This window comes from Carettochelys insculpta, chromosome 4 (assembly GCF_033958435.1).
Source record: "Carettochelys insculpta isolate YL-2023 chromosome 4, ASM3395843v1, whole genome shotgun sequence".
Taxonomy (NCBI): Eukaryota; Metazoa; Chordata; order Testudines; family Carettochelyidae; genus Carettochelys; species Carettochelys insculpta.
This window is the reverse complement of record NC_134140.1, coordinates 55351274-55375740: the sequence shown is the minus strand read 5'-3', so window position 1 is coordinate 55375740 and position 24467 is coordinate 55351274. Positions and strand designations below refer to the sequence as shown.

Sequence of the window (24467 nt, the reverse complement as noted above, 5' to 3'; positions counted from 1 at the left end):
ATGAGATTATGCTTTTCTGTCAAACCCTGTAGGACAAAATGAAGTTACATTCACGTCCTTATCTACATATTGAAACCGTTATCTTGCATTTTAAGGATGGCAAAAATGGAGTTTTATTGCAGATCTTCAGTCAAATCTAATTTCAAACAGAGTGCATGATCTTTATTAAATACATGAGTAGGAACAGCAGCTTTGCCAAAGGATATTTAAAACCTAGAGATTGTAACTGGAATATGTAGGGACAGTTTAATTGAGATTATATTTTTCCCCCTGCAACAGTGAACTAGGTGGCACATTTTCTCTCCCTTTGGAGTCTTTAAATCCAGACTAGGTAGTTCTACAATAGATACATTAGTTCAACTGCAAGTTGTTGGGCCAAATGCAGGAATCATTCTGTATAGTTTGATAGCCTGTATTATACATATCAGTCTGCACTGGTTATACTTCTAGTCTTGAAAAGATCTATGAAGATAAGTTATGAGACTCGATGAGTAGGGAGCTTAAAATGTTTACAATGTATGCGGGATCTGCAAACTTTTCTGAAAAACCCCTTGGACCTAAATGTATGACTTCACATTTTGGCCACATCTGCTTGCTTGCCGAACGATCTGCCCTTTTGTTCATTTCAACTCTCCAATCTGTGTCCCATCTGCCCACTTTCAGTAATATGTTAAGTTTCTTCCCAGATCATTGATAAAAACATTAAATAGCATACAGTCAAGAGCTGATCATAGAAATATCCTAACCAACCAAAACTAAAGAGGAATGTATGACAGGAAAAAGGGTATCTATCTATAAGATTTCTTTAAAGCAACTATTGTAAGTGTAACAAAAGAAAAGATTAGCAGTTCAAGAATAAAATGCATTAACAACTTCCTTTCACTGAAATATTTTTGGACACCACCTAGGTTAGCTTGGGTTTGTAGAACTCTGATAATACCTGTCTTGGTTCATTTTCGGCTGTAGTTTCATTGTTGGCTTGCAGTGATGTCTGGACATCCACAGGTCCTTCTTCAAATTCTTCCATTTCTTCATCATCATTTTCATCTTCCCCGCTTCCATAATTAGTTAAAGCTTGTGTTTCTGCTTTTGACAAACCTGAAGTCATTTAGTGCAATTAGTTTCAAAATAGCTTAATCACTGATAAATTATACTGGCTCTTCATTAAAACACTTGCATTTCTTGTAAAACTCAGTATTTCAAAAAATAAGCTCAGACTTTAACTAGAGTTCTCTTCATACACATTATTAGAATATAGAACTCATTGTCAGAGGATATCACAGACACCAAGAACATGGCAAGATTCAGGAAAAACACTGGACAAATAAATGTATTACAAAAGTAGTTATACTGGTAAGAAAAATATCAGACAGAATGTTAGCTGAATACTTCAATGTTCAAGACAATCTAACTAGAAGGGATCGCAATAAGGCCTTCATTGAAGATAGGGTGGTGTGGAGGATTTAGCCTACATCTGCCTAATGTGGGGCTTTCTTTTCTCACCCTCTGAAGCTGGCCAGGTGGCTGAGCACTGTCAGACACTGGTTACTAGACTATGCAGATCACAGATGTGATCTGCTACAATAATTCCTATGTTCTGATAAAAGACAAATCCCTAGAATAGATCTTTTAGCTCTATTGTTTTTGTGGTTAAACCTAGACTAGATAAGATAATAGAAAATGTAGTAGTGGAAAAAACTGCACATGTAGGAGGATAGACTAGAGGATTTAACAGAAAACTGAGATAGGATCTACTGTTCTTACATCTACACCACACAGAGTAAAAACCATTACAAATTTTGTCAAAATCAGTTGCACAAAGTTACCATCAAAACTGAGTAATAACCTATCAAAAGCAATGAAACCCCTTACTTATAGACATTGGACAGCCTTCACTCTCTTCATCTTCCTCTTGATCAGAAGCATCAGATCTCACACTTGGAAGAGCTTCACCACCACTGCATACTTCTGGTTCTTGTGTCTGTTTAACTGTTTCAGTCTCATCCTTGTCCTGATCACAAATAAAATTAAACCTCTATTCAACAATTATTTTCCTTATGCTGGATAAAGAGATTATTGTTACATATTTACTCATTACTAAAAATTAAGTGCATTGCCTCTGAAGAGCTGAATTCTGCACTAAAAACTAAGAGTTTGTCCACAAAAAAAAAATCAAGATGTGTCAGCAAAAAAATGCCTTTTGGTGACAAAACAATGAGAGCTTACACACCACAATGCAACTTTTGTTGGGAAAAAATGCCCAGTTTTGATTACAAAAATCTTCCACCCTTACAAGAGACATTTTTGTCTTCCACTTTATTATTGACAAAGGAGTAGTATACACTCTGTTGTGTCCACAGAACTGGCTTTCACCAGTGTCCCACAATGCTCAGCCTGATGGCTCAGCTCAATTTTTTGAGCTATGTTGCCATGCAGGCATCTGCCCTTCACCTTTCAAAGATCTGGGAAGCATGTGACAGCCAAGAGTGCTGCTCAGTTTGGGGGAACAAAGAACAACTCATTGGAATGTTCCTGTTCTGCCTTACACTAGGAACACAGTTGCGGGCAGATTGCTGCAGCAGGGAAGGAGAGACAGTGCAGTACTTCTTTGGCATTCCTCAGCTCTGAGCTCCCAGAAGTTGTGGAGGCTTTGGGAGAACTCTGAAGGAATCCCAACTTGCACAGGAATCCCTCTGCCTTCCCACAACATAGCACTGTGGGATGCGTGACCACAGTGCATTGCTCATGCTGTCAATGACAGTGCATCCAGTGTGGATATGATTTGTTGACAGAGGGTGCAAGTCTGAACACCCTGAGGCATTTATTTTGTTTTAATCAACTTCTGGTATTGACACAGATTTTGTCACAAAACTTCTTAAGGTAGGCATACCCTTAGACGCATCAGGAGAAAAAGCATCAAACTGAACAGACAGAATGTTTGTATTGTTGAAGGAGATACTGACAGAGATTCTGAAAGATCTAGAGTGCCAATTCCCTTCACTTCTTTCTGCTAATTCTAAGAATTCACAGGAAGTTCTGAAGGAGTGGGGTAGTAGAAATCCAATGTGGATCTCCAAAAGCAATATATCTCACTAATTTTTTTTTCTCTCCTTAAGATCTCCATGCTTGGGAATAAACATAACAACCAATAACCCATAACAGTGACACAGTTATTGAACAAGTACTGAAAAGGTAGCCACAAGATACCAGGTCAAAAGAGACCCATATGATGTAACTACAGCTTAGATGTGGTCTCCAAGGACAACTGTGTAAGAAAATATATGATAATGAAATGAAACTCAGTAGGGAAGTAGGAAAGTTGTAGAGACACTAACTCCCCAAATACTGCTCACTGCATAAATTACCAGCAGCAGGACCACCTCTAGTGCCAGGTAGGAGCATTCCAAATTGCTTTTAGTCACTTCCTTGCTATAGCTGCTCAGGACAAGAAAGTAGTTCTGGTTGTTTCATTGACTCTTTTCCATCTGGTCTATGGAAACTGCAAAGAGAAAGACTATGCCCTAGAGACACAACGTGCCAACTGGGAATAGCCAGTGTTCAACAAGCTAAAGTTTCTCAGCCTTTCCTGACCCAGGGGCTGAGCGTAGAAGCTCAGGAGTTAGCTATGACAAGCTCTAGACTTTTTGAAGGACATTCTATTGCTGGAGAATTCCACTTCCTTTTGCACAATACAGATGGAGCAAAGGAACACCATAAACAGGGCACCTAAAATACTGATCATGGCCACCTAATTATTTAGCAATATGTTCAGCCCTCTGCTGATACCACTGCCATACTTTTTTTCCTTTGATGGCAGAATAAATTCTTGGCCCCTCCCATACAACAAGATTATATCCAAGTCCCTCACAAACAAGGAACTCATTTCTCCGAACAATACCTTTGATTTTACTCAGAGCGCAATATTCACAATTGCTCAGGAGAAAAGTCTCTAGTAGTGTGCCTCCTCAATTTTGAAAACAGAAAGAGACATAGGAAAGAACTGATTAAACATAAACTAGGCCTGTTTGCTCAGACATGCTTGAAACAGACAATGCAAATCCAACATTGCTACTCCGTAGCCTTAGAATACTTTTTTGGAGGCTTGATGGGAACCAAGCAACTTCCAATCCCAAGGGGATGTCAGGATGCACACCAGGATGTTTAGAAATTTCAAAGGCTTCTTTCATGACAAAGAGGTGGATCCCTAGACTGAACCAGAACCAAAGGAGTCAGAGACAAGAGTCTAGTCTTCAGGCTCTTACGCAAAGATAGTGCAGAATTGTTCCCCATCATCCACCTGCAAAAAGTAAACCCTGTGCACACAAAGCAACCTCAAAGAACATTTATTTACAAGACATATGATTCTTGACCATCATCCTATGAATGACCCACCAAGCACTGTTCAGAGTTTGCCTGCTTGCAGAGATCTGCCATAGAGCCTACCCAACCTAACAAGCCTGAGTAATACAGAGAAAGAGAAGGTAGTTCACAGAGCTGAGTGGTCATCTGGAGTCAGAAGAAGCAAGACTTTTTCAACATCATGCAATGGCGATGAGTCAAATAGTCCACACAGAAACCATCCTAATAAAAAATGTTTTTGGTGAAAGTAGAGAAAGGGTCATATGCTCAGAACTAGCCATAATCAAGAAGGAACTTAAAGTGGCCAGAGCCACAGGTCCTCTTTATAATAATGTTGTTTAGCTCTGCAACGTTGTCACTTTGTTCTGCTTTTCACGGTGGTTCTGTGTTTGCAGCTTTGAGGGCACACAACATTCCAAATGAGGCTCTACAGAGGCAATTTCTGAGAACAAGTACTGAAAAGAAACAGTATGGTTCTATACTGAAGAGCTATACTAAAAATGGTGAGAAATTCCATATCTGTATCTCTCTGTACATCAATTCTGCTAAGTTAATAAGCTTTTGTTGTTTTAAACTTTCTCCCCTGGAACCTATTACTGTGATCGTAAAGTCAACCTCGCTCCTTCATTCTTGTATAATTAAAAAGATCTGCAGGTCTCATCAGGTTAACCTGAGTTAACCTGCGATAACCTTTGTGCTCAAAGAGATTTCACAACTGTATGTGTTTTTAATTAGGATGTACAAAGATAATGAGTGCAGAACTTCGCTCTGCATCAAGTATTTAGCGTATAATGGAATAGAATCAAACTCTAAGGCTGTGTCTACACTACCACCTTCCTTCCAAGGAAGGATGGTAATTAGGGTATTGGGAGTCTACTAATGAAGTGCTACCATACATAGGCAGCACTTCATTAAGCAAAATTCCAAACCCCCCAGCAGCAACTTCGAAGTACCAGCAAGCGTCTAGCTGGTAAATTTTGAGGAGTAAGGGGACTTCGAAGTTGCTCCAGCACTTCAAAATACTGGCAGGTGTGCTCCGGCTAGACACATGCCGGGACTTCGAATGTTAAAATACGGCCTATGCACAGCAGCACTTCATTAGTAAATTTCCAACACCCTAATTACCATCCTTCCTTCAAAGGAAGGTGGTAGTGTAGACAACCCTTAATACTTGTAAGCTGTAAAAGGTCTGTTGTGCTAACAATGAAAATGAGTAAAACCTGGTCACTAAAGTAATCTGGCATTACTGAATATACAGAGAAGGGAATACATTGATTAAGGAAGTGCACTCCTACATAAATCATTTTTCAGAGAACTGCACTTTAGAAGACAAATTACAGTACATATTCTGTTGCAGAGATAAGTAAATAACTGGAAACAATTTAAGGATACAGAAGAGGGTATTGACGGTATTTTCAACCAAAATTAAATTCTGAAATATTTCCTTTCTGAGAATCAGAATGAAGGGCTGTTCAGAGACACTGAATGATCATATTTGTTCAGATCTTTAGCAAAATGTACTGAAAGTGATACCTAATTACTTGGTAAATTCTTATAAAACACTGCTACAGTTTCAAAAAATAAGTATAACCTACTTTGTCTTCATCAACATCTTCAGCAGATGAACTAACGCCTACCTCAAGAACTCTCTTTGCCTAGAAGACAATCAATTAAATGATCTTCAACTCTGAACTGAAAATATCCATATTACAAAATTTAATCCCCATTTAAAATCAGGAGCATCTTTGAAATACCAGAAAAAATGGTCTTAATGTTATATTTCCTTACTAAGAATTGTTATATACCATGCCCACTATTATAAATTCAATATCAAAAACTGCAATAAAATATTCTAGCAAGTATTTCTCAAGTCTTGCTGTAGTTTTTGAAAGTTGTATCTTTAAATAGGTGTCATCACTGGGAGTTGCAGTATTTGTACAGAAATGCTTTTCCAGGAATCTTACAGTTTAATTATATTTTTAAATGAATATTTATAACACTTGTATCATCTCCATTTCACAGCTGTGTTCTTTTCTCATTAATATTAAGTGACCTCCATTTTTTATTTGAGATTTCTAAAGAAGGTTACTAGGGCTTCTGTTAAAATATAAACAGGGTAACAATTACAATAAATTAAAAGTAGTGATGGGAGTTGCTTAATGCTGCAGAAAGGAAGTATTCATTTAGCTTCTGCAAAATATTTTGTTTCTTTTTTACAGCAAATTCCTTATGAACGCTGTGGTGACATTTCCTAATTACCATCATGTGATCTGACAGCCCAGAACTAAGAAAGCACTCATGATACATCCTGTTGGCATAGATAGTGCCAGAATACTCATGTGTATCAGAGGGGAAAATTTCTATTACACTTATTCAGAGATTCCAAAGGACCACTGTTTCCATCTAGTCTGACCTGCTATGTAAGACAAGACAGAAAATTCTCACAAAACAATTCATTTGCTGTGGAGCTTATTTTTAGAAAAACAGGCAACTTTAATTTAAAAATAGCCCATGATGGAGAGTCCATCACAACCTTCGGTGTTGTTCCAAATGTTGTTTACCTTCACTGTTAAAAATGTACACCTTATTTCCAATCTGAATTTGTATAGCCTTAACTTCCATAGTTCTTTTTCATAAAGAGGTTAGCCTTTTATTGACTTTTACTGAAGTTAGTCATACTTCTAAAGCACACTGCCAAAAACCCTAGATTGCCAGATTTCTCACTGATAGAGCAGCATAAGCAGTTTTTCAGAAAAAAAGTTCAGTGAGACTAAGAAGAGTGGAAGGAAAGGCAGAAGGTGCATGGCTAGAGAGATGTGCCAGGGAAACTGAAAGAAAAACTTCTGAGCCCAATTCTACAACTAGTTAGTTACTCAAATGAATAATACTATGAACTTTAATGGAACAGTTTACCTGAGTAAGCTTACTCATGTATATTTTACAAGTTTGGACCCTATGTTTTTTGCTTCCATGCACAAGGCCACTGAGGAATTAAATGTAATTGATGGGCCTGTACACAATCATTTTATTACTGTGATGTAGGGTTAGAAATTGTGGCTGGATGTATTCTTGGAAGTTTCATCACCTGACAATCATTAATTGAAAGATTAAGCTTTAATTCCTGAGTCTCTAGGACAATCCTGGAGAACTGACAACCATACTATTATGTCACATTAACAGAAAACTTCTCAAAGGACATTCTTTTTTTCTATAAAAAGTTTAAAATAATCTGAGTCAAACATACTCTTACTGAAATCAGAAAAATTACATGCTTAAAGTAAAGTTTAAACAGTTAACCTCTTTATCATATGGATGTATCATTCCAGCTGGCTCCATTTTACTTTTGCATCTCTGTTTTACACCAATACTGTTGTTGTCCAAGTCCTTCATGAGTTTAAAAAAGGCTAGTTCATTGAACAAAACTTCAGAGATCTCCACAAGAAGATCCTCTCCACAATCTTTAAGTTTTCTACCAGCAAATTTTGCCAGTGAATCCTGTCAAAAGAAACACAGTTATTCAGTTTGAGCCATGTTCTCAAAACTGAAATGAAGACTAAACAGGTTTTCTTTACATACTCCCTGAAGATAAGGAGATCAGCACATGAAAAATCAGAGCTGAGTTAGTTAAAAACAGTTTATCCAGGTACCTTGCTTAAACCATAGCCTGTTTTAAATGGAAACCACAATGAAATAATGGAGTGCCTCTTGTTACTTACTAAGTCACAGGTCTGAAGTGGCCAAAATGCTTTGGCAGTCAAGTCAATATCATTTGATGCCTTTACAGTGACACACATGAAGTTAGCTTCTATACAGTACAAGTGTTACCTATAATGGCAATCTCAGCAGATTCATATTTCTGCAGATATTTTATTTTAAATATTTGTTCATATTTTATAATATTATTGGTGCTTGTGCATGACACGGGATCTCCAGCACTTGACTAATCTGTGTATCCAGGCTTGCAATCGGTCAAACCACAAGAGCAGGGCAATGCAGATTTGTCTGCTGCCGCTGCTGCATGAACCACACATGGCCCTCTCTCTGTACTCTAAATACTATCACTGCAGTATCTGGGCACTAATGAAAAGGTGGTTTAATTTTGATCAAATACTTGCCTTTCTGATCAAAAGCCAAAATAATTATGTTAATATCAATTATGCTGGCAGCTGGTCTATAGGTTGCAAAACTATATTTGGGTTGCCAGACTTGCACTGCTGTCTCATCCAGAGAGACCAAGTGGGAGCGAGCTAGAAGAGCTGGTATTTACTCAAGGCAAAAAGCACTATTTCATTAACGTGTGGAAAAAGCAGGGAGAAGAGAGGCAAGTTTGAATCCTGCTAGATTGGAAATTTATGACCTGAGTTTCAACAGCCATTAGGAGCTACAAGTTACTCAACACCAGTGTTCCCTCTAGAGTGCATGGGCAGGCAGTTGAACAAGAGGAAATGAACTGCCACACATCTAACGAACAAAGCTGTGCAAGGGTGGTTATGGTCCCACTAATTAGTTGCCTCCTGGACCCTGGTGAGGACACAGAGTGAGGTGGCAAGGGAAACAGAAGGTGTGTGATGGATGAGGATCAGTGGAAGTTTTTTTTTTGGGGGTGGGGTGGGGAATTAAGTTTGAGGCTTTCCAGCCCCAGATGGGCTTTGTGCAACAGCCAGGGAAATATGCCTGCTGCAGCATGCAGAGGACAGGAGACCTTGATTCAGTTTCAGCACCAGCTGAACTGTCTGGAGAGACAGTCACAGCTCTAGCTGTGCTGGGGCAGCAGATAGAGGAGAGTCTGACTGTTGCAGCTCTCTAGCTCGTTGAACTGTGGGGGCTGCAATGGGAAAAAAACTGAGGTTCAGCTGTGCTGAAGCAGCAGACAAAGGGGAGGTGAATTCTAGAGGACTGACTGGGAGAAAAGAAAAGCGTTCTGGCTGGATAACTCCAGTAACTATGTATATTCACAAAACAAAAAGGAGTACTGTCGCACTTTAAAGTCTAACAGATTTATTAGGTGATGAGCTTTCATGGGACAGACCCACTTATTCAGACCTGGAAAATTCTGAAAAATTCCAGGAATTATCGTTTTAAAAGGAATGCAAATAAATCATCTTTGCTCTCTTCAAAACGCTCTTTAAAAGTCACTTCTTTTGAATGATTTATGCCTCACTTTTGTGTGAGACGGCAGATCAGAAGTGCTTAACTTGTACACAGGTTCATTAATCTAGTTCCTAAAATAAAAATGCTACCCTTCACCAGATGCTTGGATTGTTTAGATTTAGCTGTGCCTGAGAACATTTATTACAATTTTAAAGTTTGGTTTGCAGGATCACTCGTGTTTTCTAATCTATCCTGTCTCAGCTCCAGCTCAGGGGCTGCTGTGGTCAGGCGACATGCCTCACCACAATTTATGTCTCAGGCCGTGCCTATACTAGCCCCCTTCTTTGAAGGGGGCATGGAAATGACACGGACAGGGGAATATCAACGAAGCAATGTCATGCATATGCAGCACCACATTAGCATAACGGCAACCATGCAAATTTCAAAAGCTGCTAACTTCAAAGTGCTGGTAGGCAGTGTAGCTACGGGCACTTTCAGCAAATACTTCATTTTTTGAGAGCACCTGTTCCCAAAGATTTAGTGGTCTATGGTAGGAGGAGGTTATTAAATTGGGTTTCTGGTGCCTATTATTATGCTTTCACTTAATGACAATGTATGTCTTTCAGTGTGCCCCATTTTGGTGGGTTTGTAAGCTTGAGTTATTAGACAGGACAATATAATACATGAGCTCCACCAGCAGTGTTAATTTTATTTTTATTTGTAGGAAACATCAAACAGTGCACCTTGTTAATTAACCCTGGTTTTAATATTCTTATTCTGTATCTGTAAAAATATACAGGAGTTTTTTTGTTTGTATTGATGGTGCATATCTGAACATTATCTCAATATTGGTGGGAACGCTACTCAACACGGTTGAAAAATCAAGCTCAATATAGCACGACGTTAAGGAGGAATGTCAGAATGTTAGTCTAGAAATAACATATACGGTGCACGTTACCCAATTTGCAAATGTAGCCCAAAACAAAAGTCGACAAAAAGAAGCTACTGACCTGCAGTATGCCACCAAGTTGCTTATGAAAGAATTTCACAAATTCTTTGCTTTCATCATTTTGCTGTGTAAGAGTCAGGACCATTCGCCTTACTGACGTCAACAGCTGTGAAGAACATACTTCATCCATGTGTTCCTAGCAAATCCCAGGGAATAAAGACAATTACTACTAGAGTAGACCCTCAACATAGCAGACCCCGATTCTACATCCATTGGGAATAAGACGCCTGCTAGCCTCCTCTTCCATCTCAAAGAAAATACACTTGTACACTTACTGAAATGTGTTGGGGTCGAGCGTGTGCGGCTCAGAGCCAGGAGGAGCCAGTGTGCTCAGGGGAGAGCGGGGCAGCTTGGATCCTGGAGGAGCCACCATGCTCTGCCCAGAGCATGGGGAGGAGCCAGGAAGGTCAGTGCACCACCAGACAGTCAACCCTTACATTTAATGGACCTTCAGGAATAATGGACATCCCTCTTTCCCTATTAGTTCATTAAGTGGAGGGTTTACTGTACTTAAAGTGGTGACTATATCATATTTTCAAGGTAACATGTTACAGCTATGCAAAAAAGTCTGTATACATGTTCTGGGAACACCATCAAAAGACAGTTCAGTTATGTCCTATTGACAGGGCACAAAGGGGTTGCATTTTTAACCCATCTCATAAGTGAGTGCTCCACTTGGAAAGAATTATAGCAGACCTTGTTCATACAAAACCCTCACCCTACACCAACTTCAATATATTTACTTCACACCAGCCACTGAAACTTTACAACCATCTTATGAAATTCATATACTCTGTGGCTGTGAACATGTTAAACCTTATATATGCTGGAGGACATTGTTAAAAGATAACAATTGTAAGCCTCGTTAAATTCATAGGCAAATCTCAAAAGCTTCCATTATGAATTGCATAAAATCACCAGGCTAAACAAGGATTTAAAATGTCAACCAGTAGGAATTACTATCACAGATCTTATTAATTACATTGTGTGCACACTACAATGGTGACCCATTATCAGGGTCAGGCAAAATCTACACTACTGCAGGGAATCGCTGTTTTGAAATGGATCCACCAACAGTCAGTTTAATGGCTCTAATGAAGACCTACCAAATCAACTGAAGATGGCTTTCCCGTCAACCCCGTTACTCTACTTTGGGCAATAAGAGTAAGGAAAATAGATGGGAATTTTTTTCCCCATCATCCCCTGGCACCACAGACCCCGCAATAGCTTGAGTGGAAGGGCACACACAGAAGTTATAAGTTCTCCAGAAATTAATACATTAATGTAGATGAGCACAAGCAAGAGAGGGAAAGTGCAAGTTCTGCTCCCGGTACATATAATTCAGCAACAATGTTTAGGAAAAAACAAACAGCTACGTTTGAGAAATTTAAGTCTCACTATATATGACACATGAAAGACTACTGTATCTTTCTACCTTTGGTAAGCCTTACAAGGTATCAGTTTGACTTTATAAAGTGCATAAGGGTATGGACAGACCCCTGTAACATTTCTAATTCAGCAGCAGGTGATCTCCAAAATGTAAACTGAAAAACCTCAAAGTGGAAAAAGGTCTTAGTAGATGTCACCCACATCTTCTCACTAAAGTGAAGTTCATAAGATTTGCCTCTTTTTTAAAAAAAGTGTTCCCATTGCTCAAATGCTGCTAATAACTCAATTCTCTGTGTCCTATATTTTTCAAGAAATCTACCAACAAATCCCAAGTGCCAAATCTGAAGTGAAAATTCATTTTATAGTAATATAGGCCCAAAATAAGTCTCAAACTGGAAAGCTAGTTTAAACCTTACATACAGAGAAGCCACTGCTGCTTCACAGTTTTAGACGAACAACTAGTCTGTTGCATTTTTATTTGTGAACTTTTGTTCATCAGGAAAATTCATATTTTCCAGCTCAAATTCTATTGAATTAAAAATCTCTTACCTTCAGAAAAGGGATGACCTCTTTCATAATTGCTTTGATCTGACGGTCAATCTGCTGAGTATCTATACGAGGACATGTCACAGCAGAAACTTCACTAGGTTGTGGCACACAGTGACTCTCTCCAGTAGACGGACCTTGTAAATTAATGTTTATTCAAACCATAAGATATTCTAATTGAATATCAGTTTCATAAACTACGCTATACATTTAAGTTCAAGTGCTATGTTTAATCGGTTATGCCAGAAATTCTATATAATTTTAAATTTAGTTTCTACAAAATACAATTAAGATGGAAATCAACTGTCAGGTGAATAGTTCCCAATATCAACTAATACAGTTTTCAAACACTAAATGAAAATACACATTTACGTGCCTACCTTCTAATTTAACATCAGAGGCGCCCTGGAGATTACTGCAGCAGCCCTCTGAATCAAAGGTACTTTCAGCTTCAGTTTTCATACGCTCGTATTCCCTCATCCTAGCCAATGCTTGATCTAAGTGAATCACAGTGTTGCCTATGTTTAGAAGAAAAATACTTATGTTTTTTTTTTTTAAATCTACATGAAGGCTTTCATATGCAAACACAATTCACATTAATGTAATAATGAATTCTAAGGTAAGACTATATCTAAGTCCAAAAACATCATTTCTTAGGACACAGCAAGTACACATTTCATAATTAGCCAAACGTAGTTAAGAGTTTCAAAATCATTAACTGTCAGTATGTTACAATATAAATGTTACCAAGATCATCAGTAGCAAATGGTTCAAAATTTGAAGATGTAGACATGGTACTGCCATTGTCCGCATCTTGTTGTTCACAGTCTTTACTTGCTCCTGTGTCAAAGTTTTTCTCAAAAGTTTCCTTAAAAAAAAAAAAAAAGGTATGTGCATAAAGCAAGAAAATGCTTTGCTCCTTCAAATATCCCAGCAATCCACCAATACTCTCTTCATCCCTCCCCCATATTACAAAACGTGGTACCAGACTTCAGGCTTCTCTTCACTCTGGTAGAGATCAATGCTGACATGGTCGACCTTCCAGAGTTCAATTTAGCATGCCTGGTAGGGACGGCTAAATTGAACTCACAAGGCACCCCTTGTTGGCTGAGGTAAGAAGTTGATGGGAGAGAGCCTGCTGCAGTGGAGATGATGCAGAAGCTCAAATTCGGGTGCACTGACTGCAGCTACATAAGTAACATACCTGGAGTTGTGTATCTTAATTCAACCTTCCCCTTTAGTGTAGATCTGGCCTTCCATACTGGGATTAACCTAATTTATGAAGCTAAATTCTTTGAGTGTTTCTATAATGATCTGTTTTGCACCCATACACAGGGAATATAACTAAATATCATAGTGGTGTTAGTGATTTCTTTAAAAAGTACAGAAGGCTTTAAGCATTTGGGATTCTAGTGGAAAATGCTGTCACTCCCTATAGACAGCTCCAATCATGGAAGTTCCCATGTTCACATCCTTGGAAACAACTCTGACAGTTGGATTGAACAGAATTGCTGCAAGCTTCTGGTAGACACTCTGTCTCAGACACAAAGCAATCTGGAATATTTACATTAAATGCAGGGCACCAAACTCTCCCTTACTATTCATACCAGACTTTCGCTACTGTTCAATATTAATGAAACAAGATTCTACATAATTCCTACTGGGAGATGTCCTTTAGTAAGTTTCTTCTTACAAAATGACTGCTTATAAGCTAGCGTAGGGTTTGAAATACAAGTCACTATGGTAATTGCAGTATAACTACCTACACAGAAACTGAAAGAAGAAATACATTTCATATTCAATTAGTTTCTGAAGATAAAATACATAACTTACATCATCAGTGGTAGCAAGACTTTCACTAGGAGTAAGTTCAGAGTTTGAAGCTATCCATGTAGCTGAATTCACTGATTTTGTGCATTCTCCTTTTTCCTTGCTCTCAGATATATGTCTTGTCACTATATCCTAGATCAAATAATGAATCTTAAATCTTTATTATGAAGAAAGTTTAGCCAATTCATAAATGTAAGAAAGATGTTTAGCATACCTGTAATGCATATAATGCTCTTTGCCTCAAGTAGTCTGTATTTAGCTGCTGAAGCTCATGGAAAAGTTCAATAAGAAAATGTGGACGAGATTCATTTTGAGATATTAGAGTAGCTACTTCAGAATAAATGGTGTCCCGCAAAGCTTCGAACATGGAAAGATCACTACCAGTTTCTGTAGAAGAATAAAAGGAGACAATTTACACTCATATAATTCTTACTGATTGTCTTACAATGTATAGCTCTAAACAGAGAGAACTACTTGAAAACTTCACCTTGGATTCAGGTTACATTGTAAGTAGCTGAGCAAGTTTAACCCTTCTTAAAGCTTACTATCTCCTAAAGGCTACAAAGATTTAAACATATTAAAAATTACATTTTAGACCAGAGGTTTTCAACCTTTTTCAATTTGCAGAACCCTAAAAAAATTCTGATAGAGTTGTGGACCCCTGTGAAAATTTTAGTCTGCTGACCCCCAGAGGCCTGGGAATGACAGTTTGAAAACCACTGTTTTAGACTGTCATACTTAAGTACTTACATGAAGGTAAGCACAACAAATTAAAATGTGCCACACATTCACATGTATCAGAAATCAGGATTAGTATTTGCCTTTTTTTTTCTTTTCAAAGTTTCTCAAGTACATCTTTAAATTAGTTTAGTGCATAATTGAGTAAAGTATGCAAAAACTTAAATATATATATATATATACACGGACAAGTTTTGAGACTAACCAGAAAGCTTTTTATACACCAAGCCTCTTTAAAGTGTTTCAAGCTGGGCACTCAAAAATTACAATGCTACTTTCGACAAATCTAGCATTATACATAACATATCCTCTTTGAAGAATGGAACAAAGAAAAGCTGGTCTGGTCCAATGTTCCCCCTAACTTTTTCTATCCATGAGCAGAACACATTTTTTTACATATACTGAGGAATGTGCAGATGTGGGCAGATGTAGGTATTCTGCTAATCAGCTGGGCAGCACATGGATTTCTTCTTGCTAGCTGTCCAAAGTGCTCAGTTTACACAGAACACTGGTCTGGGCCTAATTCCTGCATACTAAAGATGGCAGTCACCAAACTGCTGAAGTCCCAGCAAAACTTTCTGCAACACTTAAATCCTCCCAGTAGGTTGTGCATGGGGAAGGAGTATGTAGTGATTATGCATGGAAAAAGGATCTCCACCCAAAGTACAAAAGAAGTGAATAGGCATCAACTCTGTCAGCACTCTGAGGCTGAAGCACCTGTGGGGAAAAGTTAATGGGTGCAGAGCACCCACCAGAAGCAAGTTCTCCCACATGTCTCAAGTGTGCCAATGTCCCCATGCTTTCCAATTCATCCCCTTCTCTCACTGCACTTTCAAAGCACAGAAAACTGCTGAGTCACATGTTCAAGCTCTGTGAGGAATGCAGAGTGCTCAGGAGAGGAGACAAGGAAGAGGCACGGCAGGGACTTGGGAAAGGGGTAGAGTATGGGTTGGGTGTTAAATACCCCCAACAAAATGAGAAGTTGGTGCTTACAGATGGAACCTATACTAGGTGTAAGTAAAACCAACTGGGCTTTTTGCAGAAGTGAAGTTACTGAGATTTTACTTTCATATGTATTAGTGAAGATTTTGTTCAACATTTTGAAAAACAAGAATAAAAAGGGTTTCCATCACCTTCACAATAAACTACTCTCAAAAATCTGAAGATGTGGTTCTTATCCACAAAAGCTCATTACCCTAATAAATAAATCTGTTAGTCTTTGAAGTGTCATAGGACTGCTTGCATTTTGTGAAGCTACAGACTAATGTGGATACCCCCGTGCTACTGTAAGTTCAATTAGTTAATTGTTTTATGTAAGTAAAATTATTTTTTCCCCAAAAGTTAGAAGATAGGCATCTTTGGAAAACTTAATAAGCTTAGTGACACTGGTAAAGGGCTATTCTCGACTATTAAAATATAGTTGAATAGTTTGAACTTCGTAATTCACAAACATTCAAGGCGGCTGACAAATTTATTAAATCTAGTATGTGATGTTAATTCAGTCTTACCAGAGTACATAAATGCAGTTTTAGCTTTTAAACATTAAAATAATTAGCAGTCCTGTAGCATCCTGAAGACTAACATTTATTAGGTCAATTTTTTCAGTCTTTAAGGTGCTACAAGACTGCTTGTTATTTGTGAAGCTACCCCTCTGAGACTAATAAAATAATACTTGTCTTTTAGCATTTACTGTCATACTTAAAAGTACCTTGCTTTTTCAGTGATTGACTCCAATTATCAATTTTAACAAAGCTGCAGGGTAATAAATAACAGCATAAGAACATCTCCTATAATTAGTGCTACTCTCCTACAGGCATATTTTGTTTCAAAAGCAGTTAATGCAATTAACCATACTGTACTCTAGGTAGGAAAAAAAAACATAAGTATGAACCATTTATGATCCAAAGAGCCATGCTATTGAATATTCAGCAAAACGAGATTTTGGTTCTCGCTTAATAAAATATTGCAACAGTATAAATTAGTACACATAATGCTAATTCGCTGGTTCTAGGACAGAAGCTAAGAGAGAAAAGTAGCTGCGAAAAGTTTTGAAGCTAAGCAGTTAACGCATTACCTGGGGCATCAGTGCATGCATTTCTGTTAGACTGCTGCAGTATTCTCCTAGCATGTGCTGTAGGAAAGTGGGGACAGACAGTGATAAACACAAAAATGTGTACCGGAAATAAAGACAGTCTGTATGAATCAGTGAGAGGAAAAAACTCATTCAAAATGGCACTAAACTTAATTGTACAGAACTACTGGAAGTGATGGCATGGGGTTGTTTGAGGGTCTTTTGTTAAGTTTTAAAACAACTAAAACTATTCCACATAAAAAAATAAATATAATCTGGCCAGGTCAACATTAACTAACAAATGCTAAGCATACTCAAAATATTAAATCTAGAACAGAGAATCATACTTGTAAATACTGTAGCCATACTTTACCCTATAATATAAACAAAAATCCTATAGGAATTATCAGTGCAATTCCTACTGCAGAATTTCAATACTGAGACCCAGGCATAATCTAGTTTGAACAAAGTCCAACCAAGTGTAATATCACACCCATCTTATTTAAGAAGCAATGAATCGAAATTAAAAAAAAAAATCAAGTGAATCTCTCCACCTGTTTCATAAATGACAAAAAGACAAAGAAGTGAGGAATACAATTGCAGGGACATCTTAAAGTGTTTAATAAATTCCTCTCTCTTCTTCACAGAAGCTAATAGCCAAGATATTACATAAAACAGGAATTCAGTAAAAAAAATTAGTTTAATTTTTGGCATTAAACATGCTTTATGAAGCAATGTTTCCACTAAAACACTGCAGCACAGAGCCAAAAATCTAAAAATGACACCGGGTATAGTACCTTCATGACACATGATGCAGGAATGCAAAAGAGCAAGTAATGGAAACAGTGAAATGTAAATGCAGATTTTTTTAAGATATGATGGTTGGGTAAGTAAGGATTTACTTTTTTTTCCCCAAAATATCAGTTTTAAATGTAAACAGAGCACATAGCTCAATATGCAAATTAAAAGGTTAAGCTAAGGTGGAAAGCATCAGAAATTCAAACTAGTAGTGGTTTTTTTCAAACCATCACTGTTAATGTAGTACAATCTGCCCCTCTAATAAAACAAAATTAATGAGTACTTTATTCTTTTTCCCAGCAATCTTTTATAGTAAAACTGCAGTACAGATTTCAAAATCATGTTAAACCTAATATTTAGCCTCTTTCAGAACACTTTCAGCTTCCTCATTAAATTTGTACAGCAATTTTGAAAGAGCAAATTTGAAGTAAAGGTTCAAATGTATCCTAAATAATTATATTTAGCATGGACTTTATTTTAATATTTACAGAAGTTAATTAATAAACTAACATGAAGTATGTGAATGTCCCTGGCCTGAAAACAGCTCATATGATTTCTTGTAAAATACCCTCAACAGCTAATAAGGAGCCCCAGGATCAATACGCTTCTACGAAGATTTTAATATTGTTCAGATTAATTAAAAGAATACCTGAAGACATTTCTGTAGATCTACTATACTTAATTATTTTTTCCAATTGTTCTCGATTCTTTTTGCTGAAGACTTTTGCTTGAACAGCCTCTTCATTCTGTGCAACATGCCTGCTCCTATTATTCTTGCATGGTTCATATGCACTAGAAACGCTGGCACTTTCATAACCTTAAGTGAACAAGAAGTGTCTCTTTACAAAAAGATCTTAAAATCTGTTTCTAGTCAGTTAGCTCAAAAGTGCATCAAAAAGAAAGAAAAGAGACAATTCAAAGACTTTAATAACACTTTTTATTGTAATGGATGGTTGAGGTCTCTCTGTAATCAGCATTGACAGTGCCAAATGTGAAGTAGATTGTTATGGAAAGTATAGTAGTTAAGTATTAACAATAAATAATCTACAAGAAGTAATTCACTATAAAATGTGTGTTGGATAATAAAGTCTGATGCAGCAGCATTTGCCATTTTCCAAACACACGTGGCAACACTGATATTTCTTACATGAGTGAATGTACATCAGCAAACTGTGTACTATATCACACTGTTTAAAAAAAATTAAATTTGGTTTTTCTCTTAGAAAAATCAGTTTTATCAATACTGAACACTGCAGAACTCACTCCCATCTTGTTGGGTTTCTCACAGTACCACTTCATAAGCACCGCTCAAGCCATTAGCTCTTCTGACATGTTCAGAAAATGAAAAACTTCCGCTTAGTTGCTTACCATTTCCAAATCCTATGTAAAATTAATTTTCATTCCAGAAACAGTAACATCAAGTATGGACATTATCTACAATCCAGAGTACAAACAAAGCAACATTAAGTTAAGTTGTCAGTGCCCTTAAAGCTACCTGAAACCTACCTGTATTTTTAACTCTGCTTTTTAGCTGAGTAGAACTCCTCCTCCTATTTTTCGATTTAGGTGTTTTATCTTTAGATGCCAAGCTTGCCTGGGCTGATGCTTTTCTCGATTTAAATGTTTTAGTCACAGTAGTTGGATCCACTGGATCAGGCATGCTACTATAACTCTCCTCATCAAACTCTCTTCTCCTCCGGTTGGTATCAGACTGACTTTTGTAATTACCAGAGACCATGTTTTGTACTGAAGCATCAAATCCTGCCTTCAGGAATGATTGTTTTTCTTTTCTTCCTTCCTGGCAGTCATCTAGCCAAACTGATCTGTTTTCCATTTCCTCTTCAGGTTGTCTCTGACACCTTGTCAGATAGAAAAGTCATAAAATAAATATCGCAACAAAACTCTTTGGGGAAAGAGCCAAGAAAGTTATCAGAAAAAACAGATTATAGATTTATCTACGATTTGAGGAATACCTGTTCCAGTTACCCAAGAGTCAATAACAGTAAGATGCTGCTGCACTATTGGTAATATTTATCTTTCCTATCATCAACTAATGGTTACTAACATTATTTGCCTTTTTCTTTCCTCAAGATAACACTCATATTGAGCCTGTTTTCATCCACGATTCCAAGATTGCTGCCTTGAGTGGTTACGATTAACTTATAGCCATCATTTTGTACATATAACTATTATGTTTTTTCAATGTACATTAATTTTTGGTTCAATTACACTGAATTTTATCAGCCCTCTTCTTCCCACTCAGTTTTATGAGATCCCTGGGTAAATCTCTGCAGTATGCTTTGGATTTAACTATGTCAACTATACATCCTCTGCAATTTCACCAATTTACCACTTACCCACTTTTTTCAGATTATGTAAGAGTATGTTAAACAGCACTGGTCCCAGCAGACCCCACTATTTACTTCTTTCCACTGTGAAATCTGACCACTTACATCTGTCCTCTCTTTACTACGTTTTTAACCAGTAACAGAGAGGTAGCTGTGTTAGTCTATTATCTAGCAAAACAAACAAGCAGTCATATACCCCTTTAAAATAATGTACTCGATGATGAGCTTTCGTGGGACAGACCCACTACCTCAGATCTGGAAATGTAACATATAGCAAAACACTGTGTCTCACTCCCAAATACCATATAATTCAGTTGCTTAACTTGCAAACAGCAGCTCTGACACACTGAAAGGTCCCAAAATCAGAATTACAAGTGAAGAATGATTAAAGCAGAATTTAATTAGTTAAGATACCTCTGTTTCTCAGCTCCAAAAGAGGAACTGCTTTCAAAGGGCTTTGGAAATGCCATGTACTCAGTTTTTCCAGAAGCATTATGATTTAAGGTTTGCTGCTGTGGCTGCTCACTGTTGCGTGGGGAAACATTGTGTGCAACATCTCCAAAAGTGGAGGGGAATACAGGATTGAAGTTCATGCCTGTCAGAGTAAGTGGAAATTAAAAGACATTACTTAAAAAAAAAAAAAAAAAAAGACAAAAACTGACATATCACACAAACAATACACTATATCAATATAAGCTTTATCATTTAAGCAATGTTCTAATAAATACTTTAAAAATGAAGTCATGTGGAGGAGGGAAATAGTTATCAACTTTTCATAAGTGTTGTTCTTTGAGATGTTATTCATGTCCATTCCAACAGGTATGTGCGCGTGCGTTGCAGACGCTATCAACAATGATCAACATAAGGTTTTCCCCCTTAGCAGGGCCAGTCAGGTTAGCTGTGGAAACCCTTACAATGGTGCTTTCATGGCAGTGTATATTGATTTCTGCCAACCTGCTGCTTGCTCAGATCCTTCTGGCCAGAAGATTCCAACAGAGAGGAGGTGAGTGGGATTTAGAACGGACTAGATCAACACATCTCTAAAGCCAACAGTTCCGAGAGGTAGATGACCATTTTTAAGTCTTTGAGTGCCTGTTTGTGTCCATTCTGATAGGCATTTTGTTTAGAGAAGGGGTAGGAGTTCTCCTGGATGCTGTTTACAGGACTGCCCCACAGAACGCTGCATCATCCCTTGCCTATTGGGTAGATGGCATGGTGTGGGGGTGAGGAGCCTTTTTAGGTCAGGACTCAAGGGGAATTGGGGGTGGGGGGGGAGGAAGTCAATCAGGGGCCACAGAAAGCGAGCAAAAAAGAAAGCAAGAAAGAGAAAAACTCATGAAGAAATTCCAAGAGGGACACGAGGCAACACAGCCCTCCCCCACATCATTCCCCATACCTGAAAAAAGAGCCACCCATTGTTTCTGGCTTTCAGCCCCTGCTATTATACGTGGGTGACCTGGCGTAGCCACTAGGCAGACAGCAAAGACCCGTGTGGGAGCAGGGAAGAAGAGGAAGATGGGATTAGATGGTAGGCTAGGTATGCCTGGCTCAGATAAAGGGGATGAGGATGGGATAAGTACAAGGGGCTGGTGGTACCTGGCTTTGTGGGAAGGGAGAGGCTCAGGTGGGCAGCTCACAGGGCTTGCGAGACTGGAGCAGCCAGCCAGCTTTTGGGACTTGTGGTGCTTGGGCAGCTGGTCCCGGCATCTGAGGGTTCAGACGGCTCTGGCTGGTGGCTGGCCCCAGCTAGGCAGGGTTCAGGCGGCTTGGTCTGGCAGGCAGGTGGCTGCCCCAGCTGCATGGAGCTCAGGCAGCTTGGGATGGCAGGTGGCTGGCCCTAGCAGCATAGGGCTTGGGTGGGCAGATGGCACACAGCTGGGGAAGGTGGCTGGCCAGCTGGTCCTGGCAGCATGGGACTCAAACAGCCAGAGGACGGGCAAGTGGCTGGCCCAGGCGGCTGGCTGGCTGGCCGGCCCCAGTGGCGTGGGCCTTGGGTGAATGGCTCTGGCAGCACAGGTCTCAGGTGGGCACACAGGTGTTGCAGTCAGCTCTGGTGGCTGGCAAAGGGCTCAGGCAGCTAGCCAGCTGGGGCTGCACCAGGCACCTGCCAGAGGCCAAGAAAAACTATTTGTGCTTATTTTTTATTTTAAATAACACTTTTATATCAAGTTTTGTGTTTATTTTAAATTACAGATTGAATTTTTTTAGTGGGGGTTGGATTATGGTAAAGAAGAGGTGAGGGAGGTTTCTCAAAAATCAAAAGAGGGGCATGATGCCAAAAAATTTGGGGACCACTGCTCCAGGGCAGGAATGTCCACCAATGGCTCTTAGTTTTCTATGACTTCCTTAGCCTGGAGGTCTACGTTTTGAGCCACACTCCTAAGGTGGTCGTGGCATGCTTTACTGTCCAAAGTGGTCGGGTGGTAATGGTACCAGCCAACAACTCATCCGGCAAAGAGGATGATGCGGCTGGTGGGACTGAGTCTTTCTGACCCTCAGTCTCCCTGAAGGCGGACTCAGATGCATTGATCCTATCTGGGGCAGAAGGTGATGCTCACTCAAAAGCTGCACCTGCATGTGAAGCTTCAGGGTCCTTTATCCCATGGAGGGTCCTCAGAGTCCCTAAGAATAAGGCACAGTGTAGCCCAGCCCCAATGTTGGGCCCAAGGAGTCCAAAATGGGCATTGTACCCTGCAAGTGAAGTGGCCACAATACCACTGCTTCCACTGTGGCCAGGGACAGACTGTGTCCAGACTAGTACCAAGACTTGGAATGGTACTGGCTATACCAGAATGCAGAAGACTCAGCGTCCAACTCCAATGAATATTCTGACCCTTCACTGTGCTGGGGAATGGTATTGCAGTGACAGGTAACGGTCCAGTAACATTGTTGGCTTGCTCAGACATTGAACAGATGGCAGTACCCTCACCAGTGCCGCAAATGGTGTGGAAAATGGTGCTGTGGCCTGTGCCATTCTTGTAGCTGGGCTATGAATCTGACACCTGGACCAGTGCCGGTGCTCAGGCCTGCTGGCCCTGTGACTGTGCCATCATGGCAACAGGATCCTGCATGGCCTCAAATTTATCTGGAATGGAGGGGAGATCAGTTTTGTCCTTCAACTTCTCCTAAGTTGAAGGAATCCATCAGCACTGGACTCAACAAACCTCCTGGTAAAGCTGGAGTCAACGATACTGGGTTTTGAGGGCCAAGTTGATGATGTCCTGATGTGAACGCACCCTGCTGGAATCCCCTTGTGGCTTCTTGACAAGGGATCAACCCTGGTCTATCTTCTTATGTGGCACCAGGGACTACAAACAGAGCTGCATGGTCAAACTGGCTTTACAAGCTGGGTTGAGGAAGGGTCCAGGGGGGACAATGTTCCTTGGAGGGCTCCTTTTTCAGTGCTAACATATCCCACATTGAAGCAAGAGTACAGAGCTGACTCCAGTAAGAGGAGCTTCAGATGATAGCCCCACCCCCTCTTCCTCCTGGGTCTACAGACCCTGCAAATATAGCACTTATCTGTTTGATCATCTACTCCCAGGCACTTAAAGATGCACGTGGATCACCTTTGGGAATAGTCTTTCCACAGTGCTTACATGTCGAATCCCAGACTGAGGCATATCCTAGTGTCAGAAAAGAGAGGGGAGGGAAGGGAAGGAATCCCACAAAGTAAGGCTAATTATAAAATTACAACCATGAGGTAGGCCTGTGAAAATAAGAGACTGAACTGCTCCAATGATCAGTGGCAGTAAGAAAGAACTGATCAGTCAACAGGTTGGCAGGGACATATACATCATAAAGACAACACTCCACATGCCTCCAAGCCCAATCCAACAAGTACTACTAGGGAAAAAAACCTTCCAACTATCGTTCATGCAATGCACACACCTCTCCCTTCATTGTAATGGCCATGAGCAAGCACTCTAAAACCACAAAGCAAAAAACTGGAAAAAAGGTTTTAAACTGCTGTGATGTTAAGATCATGTCTTAATTTATTCCAATTTCAACCTCTGAGCAGCCATCAGTGTAGATGCTCCAGTTCAACCAACAGTTTAGCCAGTGAAATCTGCCATTTGGGAAGTGTAGCTTTTCACACAGGTTTTAAGGAGGCATAAATTCTGCCAGTGCAAACAGCAACTTCACCTGTCTACAGTAGGGGTTTCCATTAACATAACTGTGCATAACATAAAGCCTGTTTGGTAGTGCTGACGGTCTCAGAGAAGTCAAGTAAGGAACAAGTTCTGTTTCCCACTCAAGGTACCCCCTCCTCAGAATTGTATTTCTA

At 39.2% G+C, this 24467-nt stretch overlaps 1 protein-coding gene across 12 annotated transcripts in view; it reads right to left on the bottom strand.

Annotated features, from left to right (window-relative positions):
* The window catches only part of PCM1 (pericentriolar material 1), an 81621-nt gene that overhangs the window by 7423 nt on the left and 49731 nt on the right, over positions 1-24467 (bottom strand). For 7 of the 12 annotated variants that reach the window (XM_074992872.1, XM_074992870.1, XM_074992868.1 and 4 more), the window contains 14 exons: positions 20594-20774; positions 19338-19690; positions 18481-18648; positions 17037-17093; positions 14439-14611; positions 14228-14356; positions 13142-13262; positions 12775-12912; positions 12398-12531; positions 10461-10595; positions 7657-7854; positions 5955-6014; positions 1873-2011; positions 941-1098 (listed from right to left, as the gene is read on the bottom strand). In XM_074992872.1, the coding sequence (XP_074848973.1) occupies positions 941-1098; positions 1873-2011; positions 5955-6014; positions 7657-7854; positions 10461-10595; positions 12398-12531; positions 12775-12912; positions 13142-13262; positions 14228-14356; positions 14439-14611; positions 17037-17093; positions 18481-18648; positions 19338-19690; positions 20594-20774 (2144 nt within the window). The remainder of the gene's footprint in view (positions 1-940; positions 1099-1872; positions 2012-5954; positions 6015-7656; positions 7855-10460; positions 10596-12397; positions 12532-12774; positions 12913-13141; positions 13263-14227; positions 14357-14438; positions 14612-17036; positions 17094-18480; positions 18649-19337; positions 19691-20593; positions 20775-24467) is intronic. The other 5 variants (XM_074992873.1, XM_074992877.1, XM_074992871.1 and 2 more) reach the window with 4 other exon arrangements.